The sequence below is a fragment of the Thermobia domestica genome, chromosome 7 (assembly GCF_964235325.1).
Source record: "Thermobia domestica chromosome 7, izTheDome1.hap1.1, whole genome shotgun sequence".
NCBI classification, from domain to species: Eukaryota; Metazoa; Arthropoda; class Insecta; order Zygentoma; family Lepismatidae; genus Thermobia; species Thermobia domestica.
The window spans coordinates 217,388,765-217,398,299 of NC_137460.1; the positions used below are offsets into that span (position 1 = coordinate 217,388,765).

Genomic DNA, 9,535 nt, shown 5'->3' on the forward strand with positions numbered 1-9,535 from the left:
ACAGAGGAAGTGACATTTCACAAACTATTTCTCTTGGTACAGTAGCACCAGAAGAAATCCATTCGCTAAACAATATGCTATGGTATTAGTGTTGTGTTTCTCAGAAAGCAGTTGAAATATTGGAATTTGTCCTTTCTCTGGTATTGGCATTGATATAACTCCTACATACGAAAATATATTTGAAGATAAATTTTGTCCTGGTCTAGCCAATTTTTTAACTACACTACCTGTAGCATCGATAGTTATACGTGAAATACTTCGTTTACAGAATTCATTGTATACCTTTAACTGATCTGAAGTCTAATAAAATACATAAAACGGGTCTAGACTTAGTTGTCGAATTGATTGTCCGTATGGTTCGCTATATTGCAGTAGATGTAAAGCCCTTACTTGGTCTTGCGCTAGCTTTCTTCTTTCAAGTTCTCCGATTTAGCTATCCTCATAACAGTAAATTTCGGCAAATGAGCTGGTTCTTTATCAAACAATTCCATCGTTTCTCTTCCTATAATTTTACGCGTGAAAGAAACTGTTGTGTTCTTGTCAATCATTTCTGCTGCAAGAAGTTTTCTTTTTCGATTTGGAAGTGGGCGTTTATTATTTACCAAATGCTCGACTTTGATCTTTCCTAAAAGGGAACATTCGAGTACTAGGTCACTCTTTTGTGCTGGGCGTTGGTAACCAATACACACAAGTTTGGTTTTACATTGTTTGCATTGTCCTGTGTTTTTCAAGTATTGTTTTTCCGATGTGAAAAAAATATTTGCTCTTTTATAAATCCATGTACATTGACTTTTCAATACCTTGTAAACTTCCTCAGTGACAACATCTGTCTAAACACCCGATTGTAAGATAAAGTAACTTCTTTCTTTTTGCTGTCTTCTATCACTTCTTCTATATAACCTTTCAATAGGAATATCAATTTCCACTTTTCAGGAGGAAGAGTAAGACTGAATATTCTGTTAGGTTCATCGGAAGAAACAGATTCACTCGAAGTATGCTGTATTCCACTAGATTCTACGTTGGAAACACTGCAAGTAATAATAATATCTCTTTTCTCAATTTGTAGAGTACTTAAATTATTGTGTTTATTAGTTATTAAAAACGTGTACAATGATTCAGGAGACATACCCAAATTATTGTCCTGCACAAGTCTAGTCGATATTTGTGTAGATGATCCCACTATATGTACTGTTCGTTCAATAGAATAGAATAGAATAGAATAGAATAGGGGGGTTAATGGGGACGTCAGAAAGGAGGCTATATGTCCCCGTCACGATGAACAGGGTTGCTCAGAATTGTAAGATCAAAATAAGAACATGCTAAAAATAAGTGTGTTCAGAGAACGAAAGCGCTGCTAAATGGGAAAACGAAAAGAAAAAAAACCGAGAATAAAAGAATGAATAAGATAACAATAACAATATATAGAAAACAATAAAACGTGGCAGCAATAAAATAGTAGCAACACACTAAAAGAGCTCAGAAAACGTGAGCAACCCCAGAAGCACGAATAACCGCAAGTACCCGGTTAACTATATCACTGTCATCCCCCAAGGCACAGGTAAAAACACAAGGCAGTCGGTAACGTTCTCTGACATCTGAGTATTCAGAACATTCAACAAGAATATGCTGAATACTCAGGGGAACAATACGATCTTCAGCACAGTACGGACGGTCCATCCCACGCAGTAGATAACCATGCGTTAGATGAGAGTTTCCGATACGCAAACGCGCCAGGAGCACTTCATGTCTACGATTCAAGCGTGAAGACGTTCACCAATTACCGAGAAGGGGCTTAACGGTGTGAAGTTTATTCTCATTTGCCTGGTCCCAAACTACTTGCCAGTGAGTGCGAATCAAGCTGGAAAATTGACGACAAATATCAGATCACGGAAGGCTATGCTCCAAAGCAACCCCAGCCAAGGCGGCGTGCTTGCCAGCTGTGTCAGCACGTTCGTTTCCCCGGATGCCAACATGACACAGCAGACAACGACGACACAACCCTGTTCCTGCAATTGATGGCATCTCACAAGAATGTCCTGCACGACAGAGTGCATACTGAAGACATTCTGAGTACTCAGAACCACGCTCTGAGAGTCGGTGCAAACAAGCACACGACGTAAGGAAAGGGTGAGAGCATGGTCCAAGTCTAGTTTAATTGCAGTCAATTCAGCAGTGAACACTGAACACAGGCGATGCAAATGGAATTCTGAGCTGCCCTCGTCGGTGACAAAGGCACAGCCCACAGAATCTCCATTAAGGAACCGTCCGTAAAGAACACACTAAGATCGGGGTACTGAGCTAACAGTGCGGCAAACTCTTGCTGATACACCTGGGAACCAGTCTGCTCTTTGGAATGTATAGACAAAAGTAAATCATGGCGAGGTAGACGAAGCAGCCATGGGTGAAGAGCACAAAAGTGAACCAAGGAAAGAGAGGGCCACACGAAATCGTCGCCAAGGAAACTCTCACACGCACGTATGTACCAGGGACCTGTAGAGCGAGGACGTGCAGCATAGCGCACCGGTGGCATGGGCTACACGGGTGGTCTGGAATACAACGCACATGCACAGAATAATTAACAAGTAGTCTGCTGCGAGGATACGCTAACGAAGGTTCATCAGATTCAACATACAGACTGGCAACGGGACTAGTAGGGTAGGCAACAGTAGCAATACGAATACCCAGGTGATGCACTGTGTCAAGTTGTTGTAACAGAGAAGCACGAGCAGTCCCATAGGAAATACAGCCATAGTCTAACTTGGACCGAATTACACTACGGTACAAACGAAGCAGAACAGTACGATCAGCACCCCATGTGCGGTGGGACAGGACACGAAGGAAATTCAGAGCTCGAAGACAAGAGTATTTAAGATTCCGATATGTGATGCCCACGACAAGCGACGGTCAAAGACCAGACCCAAAAAACGGACTGTGTCAGCAAAGGACAAACGTGTGCCATCGAGGTACAAGTCCGGATCAACAACACAGGTACGCTGCCGGCAGAAGTGAACACATTGGGATTTCTCGGTGGAAAAGCGAAATCCAGTCTCATTCGACCAGCGAACAAGACGATTGAGAGTCAGTTGAAGCTGTCGAGTAATGCCGCGAAGGTGGCGGGAGCGAAAGAACACTGTTGACAGCGACAGCAAACAACGTGACACTAAGTACACTGCCTTGTGGAACACCGTTTTCTTGTACAAAGCGGTCTGAGAGATTTGAGCCCACGAAGACCCCAGTCATATAACTGTTTTAAAATATCGTAACGCCAGGTGGTGTCATACGCCTTGTCTAAGTCAAAAAATATAGCCACAAAATGTTCTACGTTGATAAATGCTTCTTGAACTTCACCCTCAAGATAAACAAGATTGTCAATAGTTCAACGGAAGCGACGAAAGCCACTCTGAAAGTTGCTCAAAAGGGAATGTGATTCCAAATACCACACCAGGCGCTTGTTGAACATTCGCTCTAGCAACTTACAGACACAGCTCGTGAGAGCAATGGGTCTGTAGCTCGTAGGGTTAGTTTCGGCTTTCCCTGGCTTCAAGATAGGAAGAACCAGGGCCTCACACCAAGCAGGGGGAAAAACTCCTCAACCCTGATGCGATTATACAGCTGCAATAATGCAAGCTGAGTGTCGTGGGAGAGGTTGCGCAATATATCATAGGAAACACGGTCAAGTCCGGGAGCAGTGTTGGACGATTCGCGGAGAGCAGATTCGTACTCAACGAGCGTGAAAGGAGCGTTATAATCCTCGCTGTTGGCGGTACGGAAATTTAACGGGTTTCGCTCTAGCTGAGGACGTGAACGAGCAAAGGCTGGTGGGTAGTGATCCGACTCAGAGATAGTGGCAAAATGGTCGCCCAATACATGGGCGATCTCCGAGGAATTGGTCTATAGAACTCCATTCACTTTTAAGCAGGCACATTAAGTGGAGGAGAATATCTCTTTAGGGAGCGAACCCGATGTCACACAGTAGACATAGGCGTGCGACTACTGAATGTGCACTGGTTTTTCACACTGGTTTTTCATGAATCTAGTAAATTAGACCACGAGAAACATGAATTTGAAGGAATTGTGACGATTTGAATTTCGGAACTCGAGATATTCGAATTTGAAGTCACCAGGGAAGCAAACTGGTTCACACTGTTTTCTCATGAATCTAGTAAATTAGACCACGAGAAACATGAATTTGAAGGAATTGTGACGATTCGAATTTCGGAACTCGAGATATTCGAATTTAAAGTCACCAGGGAAGCAAACTGGTTCACAGTGGTTTTTCATGAATCTAGTAAATTGGACCACTAGAAACATGAATCTGAAGGAATTTTGACGATTCGAATTTCGGAACTCGAGATTTTCGAATTTGAAGTCACCAGGGAAGCAAACTGGTTCACACTGGTTTTTCATGAATCTAGTAAATTAGACCACGAGAAACGTGAATTTGAAGGAATTTTGACGTTTGGAATTTCGGAACTCGAGATATTCGATTTTGAAGTCACCAGGGAAGCAAACTGGTTCACACTGGTTTTTCATGAATCTAGTAAATTGGACCACGAGAAACGTGAATTTGAAGGAATTTTGACGATTCGAATTTCGGAACTCGAGATATTCGAATTTGAAGTCACGAGGGAAGTAAACTGGTTCACACTGTTTTTTCATGATTCCAGTAAATTAGACCACGAGATACATGAATTTGAATGAATTTTGACGTTTCGAATTTCGCAACTGGAAATATTCGAATTTGAAGTCACAAGCGAAGCAAGCTGATTCACACCGGTTATTGACAATTATCGTAAATTAAACTGTGAGAAACATTGATTCGAAATGAATTTGACGATCACACTTTTGAAACTGAAGATACTTGATTTTGAAATATGGATGCCGTTGCGACGGTTTCCTGCATAATTTTGATATGAACCTTTCTGTGGACTCCGATACATGAAAATTTGTTTCCCTTTTCCTTTCGTATGTAGTAATTAGGACTTTCCGAATCGTAATAGTTTGTTTGATTTATTGGTAAATAGTAGTGTATATAACAAATAACTCTTGTTTATCGAATATTCTACTTTTTAGTTTTTGGCACGTAGCCTACTATATTTAAAGTACTCCTTTATATTTTATTGACTGAGCGGCACGCTGAAGCAACATAAGTAGAAACGTAGAAAATAGGAAATGGCACTACCTAAGCAGAATATACGTAAAAAGATCGAAATATTTACAAGTGAATAAAACGAGTGACGATCAATCAGAAGTAATCATGTTCATCTGCTTTGGATATATTGGAGTAAAAGTTCTCTTCCTCCTCCTCCTTCTTCTTCTTCTTCTTACAGTAAAACTTGTATGAAACTGAATGTATTGGATTCAACATTTTCTTACGTTTGGGTCAGATTTCCGTTTTGCACAAATTTGGGAAGAAATAAAATTAACCATTGGGACTTTAAAAGGTTTCCGATATAGATAAATTTTCGCCTTATTTAAGTTTTGATTAATACAAATTTCACTGTATATGAAAATAATTTGTTTTACTCTTATGTTATGTGGAGTTCAAGAAACTAGTGGAAAATATTAACTATAGGAGCATTTTATATATGATGCCCTATAGATGGCAGAAAAGAAATAATGTTTCCGCTACATAAAGTTTCAGCTTCATGTTTGATGTAATTTGTAACTAACTTACAGGTTATTTTGTAATAATTATTTCCTGGAAATTAATATTTAAATACAAATTGCATGAATTGTGAAGTTTATGTGAACTACTTTAAAACAAACTGTTATATTTACAGTATCCTGGTAGTATATAATTTCTGTTGTTTAAATCTTGTCTCTGTTCCTGTTGTTGAGAGTGCATGCCAATTTTTGGTGATTTCAGGCAGCAGTTTGGTTTTTCAAGAAACTCATACTATGTTAATCAAAAAAGAACAGATGAAGCAGTGGCGAAAGCCAATGATTACAACAGAAAAGAACGACGAGGGCATATGGCCCGAACTGGTAAACTTGACAAAGGACAACTTTCTTAGCATATTCAATTCTGAAGAGTTCGCAATTAAATTTCTGCAGAAATACCAGTTAGTTCATCGTCCAGAAGATGAGTACAGGGAGGAGTTCACCTGCTTTGTGTGCCACAGTCACTTACGGGTCATAAATCAGAAAGATCTGAAATTGGGTTGGGGCTTTCGCTGCTCGAACCAAGGATGCAGATCACGAAATTGTTCAGAATGTAAGCGTCTCAAGCGAAAGTGCAAACCACCATGTGGACAGCGATACTCCCCTCTTCACAACACAGTTTTTGAGAACACCCATTTGAAATTTACGGAGATGCTTCATCTCATTTACATTTGGCTACAAGGAGACGAATCACGACGAATGGATGCTTTTGAAAGAACTAACGTTACCCCACGTGTTATTTCAGAGTGGACAAAAGTGTTCCGAGAAATATGTCATTATGCTGTCGGTAAGCCGCGAAAACTCACCGGAGAAATCGAGATGGATGAATGTCATCTGTATACTCGTAAAAATCATCAAGGCCGGAAACTGAGAGGAGATTCTCTGTGGGCCGTTGGTGCTGTTGAAAAAGACACTGGATACTGCTTCGTGGAAATTACAGAAACCAGAAATGCAGAAATCCTGGAGCAAATAATCCGTGATAATATTGAAGAAGGATCAACAGTGACAACAGATCATTGGTCTGGATATAATAATATATCCAAAAATTGCAATGTTAACCACAAAAGAATGAATGAATGATTAGGGGGGGGTAATGGGGACGTCAGCAGCTAGGCTATATGTCCCCGTCACGATAAACATGGTTGCTCTGAATTAAAAAATGGAAAGAAAAAGGTTAAAAGAATAGGAACAACAAAACTGCTGCTAAATAACAGAAATTAAAAGATAAAGTGCATAAAAAAATAGTAAATAAAACAATAAATAAATTAAAACATATAACAATAACAATATATAGAAACACAATAAAAGCGAACAGAAATTAAAAATGCAGCAGCAATAAAACAGTGGAAACACACTAAAACAGCTCAGAGAACGTGAGCAACCCCTGAAGCATGAACAAACTCAAGTACCCGTCGAACCATATCACTTGAATCCCCCAAAGCACGGGCAAGAGCAGAAGGCAATCTGAAACGTTCTCTGAGATCTGAGTATTCAGGACATTCCACAAGAATGTGCTGAATACTCAGGGGGACTATACATTCCTCAATACGGACGGTTCCGCCTCCGCAGCAAGTAACTGTGCGTCAGATGAGAGTGTCCGATACGCAAACGCGCCAGGAGCACTTCATCGCGACGACGAGCAGACGAGGACGTACGCCACTCTCCTAGGAGTGGCTTGACTGCGTGCAATTTATTGTCAATGGCCTGGTCCCAATCTATTTGCCAGTGAGAGCGCATCAAGTTAGAGAAATACGAATGAAGATCGGAGTAGGGAAGGCTATGCTCCAGTGCAACCCCGGCCAAGGCGGCGTTCTTGGCAGCAGTATCAGCAAGTTCGTTTCCCCGGATGCCGACATGACCCGGCACCCAGCAGACAACGACGACACTACCCTGTTGCTGCAAGTGATGGCATCTCACAAGAATGTCCTGCACGAGAGAGTGCATACTGAAGACATTCTGTAGACTCAGAACCACACTCTGAGAGTCGGTGCAAACAAGCACACGACGTAACGAAAGCGTGAGAGCGTGGTCTAAGGCAAGCTTAAGAGCAGTCAATTCTGCAGTGAACACGGAACACAGGCGATGCAAATGGAATTCTGAGCTGCCCTCGTCCGTGACAAAGGCCCAGCCTACAGAATCCCCATCCTTAGAACCGTCCGTAAAAAACACACTAAAATCGGGTTACTGATCTAACAGTGCGGCAAACTCTTGCTGGTACACCTGGGAACTAGTTTGCTGTTTCGAATGCAGAGACAAACGTAAATCATGCCGAGGTAGACGAAGCAGCCATGGTGGAATAGCACAAAAGCGAACCAACGAAAGAGAGGGCCACACGAAATCGTCGGCAAGAAAGCTCTCGCACGCATGGATGTACCATGGACGTGTAGAGCGAGGACGTGCAGCATAGCGCTCGTATATCCGACCACCGCGGAGACATGGTCTACACGGGTGATCTGGAATACAACGCACATGCGCAGAATAATTAAGGAGTAGTCTACTGCGACGATATACTAACGAAGGTTCATTGGCTTCAGCATACAGGCTGGTGACGGGACTTGTTCGGTAGGCGCCAGTAGCAAGACGAATACCCAGGTGATGCACGGTGTCAAGTTGTCCTAACAGAGAAGCACGAGCAGAACCATAGACAATACAGCCATAGTCTAACTTGGACCGAATTAGACTACGGTCTAAACGAAGTAGAACAGTACTATCAGCACCCCACGTGCGGTGGGAAAGGACACGAAGGAGATTCAGAGCTCGAAGACAAGAATATTTAAGATTCCGTACATTTGGTGCCCACGACAAGCGACGGTCAAACACCAGACCCAAGAAACGGACTGTATCAACGAATGACAAACGGGTGCCATCGAGGTACAAGTCCGGGTCAACAACGCACGTACGCTGCCGGCAGAAGTGAACACATTGGGATTTCTCGGTGGAAAATCGAAATCCAGTCTCATTCGACCAGCGAACGAGACGATTGAGAGTCAGTTGAAGCTGTCGAGTAATGCCGCGAAGGTGGCGGGAGCGACAGAAAATGACAAGATCGTCAACATAAAGCAGACCAGACACAGGAGCCTGGATCTGCGAAAAAACGCTGTTGACTGCGACAGCAAACAACGTGACACTAAGAACACTGCCTTGTGGAACACCATTTTCTTGTACAAATCGCTCTGAGAGAGTAGAGCCCACACGCACTCTAAAGTGTCGCACGTGAAGAAAATTCGAAATAAAGTGGGCCATATGCCCACGAAGACCCCAGTCGTATAATTGTTTTAGGATTCCGTAACGCCATGTGGTGTCATACGCCTTCTCTAAGTCGAAAAATATAGCAACAAGATGTTCGCCGTCGAGAAAGGCGTCTTGAATTTCACCCTCAAGATAAGCAAGATTGTCGGTAGTGGAGCGGAAACGACGAAACCCACTTTGAAATTTGCTGAAAAGGGAATGCGATTCCAAATACCACACCAGGCGCTTGTTGACCATTCGCTCCAGCAGCTTACAGACACAGCTCGTGAGAGCAATGGGTCTGTAGCTCGTGGGGCTAGTTGCGGCTTTCCCTGGCTTTAAGATGGGAAGAACCAGGGCCTCACACCAAGCAGGTGGAAAAAACTCCTCAACCCAGAGGCGATTATACAGCTGCAATAATGAAAGCTGAGAATCGCGGGAGAGGTTGCGCAACATATCATAGGAAACACGGTCAAGCCCGGGAGCAGTATTGGACGATTCGCGGAGAGCAGAATCGAACTCAACGAGCGTGAACGGAGCGTTATAGTCCTCACTGTTGGCGGTACGGAAATTTAACGGGTTTCGCTCCAGCTGAGGACGTGAACGAGCAAAGGCTGGTGGGTAGTGATCTGACTCAGAGATA

The 9,535-nt window shown here is 42.7% G+C and overlaps 1 protein-coding gene across 1 annotated transcript; it reads left to right on the forward strand.

Annotated features, from left to right (window-relative positions):
- Window positions 1–5,922: 5,922 nt before the first annotated feature.
- Window positions 5,923–6,744, forward strand: LOC145689538 (uncharacterized). The gene has a single exon (XM_081763714.1). The coding sequence runs from the start codon at window positions 5,923–5,925 to the stop codon at window positions 6,742–6,744; it is 822 nt and encodes a 273-aa protein (XP_081619840.1).
- The last annotated feature ends 2,791 nt before the right edge of the window (window positions 6,745–9,535 follow it).

Bases quoted from the DNA above. Each gene is read 5' to 3' on its own strand.
- LOC145689538 (XM_081763714.1), top strand. From the start codon at position 5,923: ATGAAGCAGTGGCGAAAGCCAATGATTACAACAGAAAAGAACGACGAG.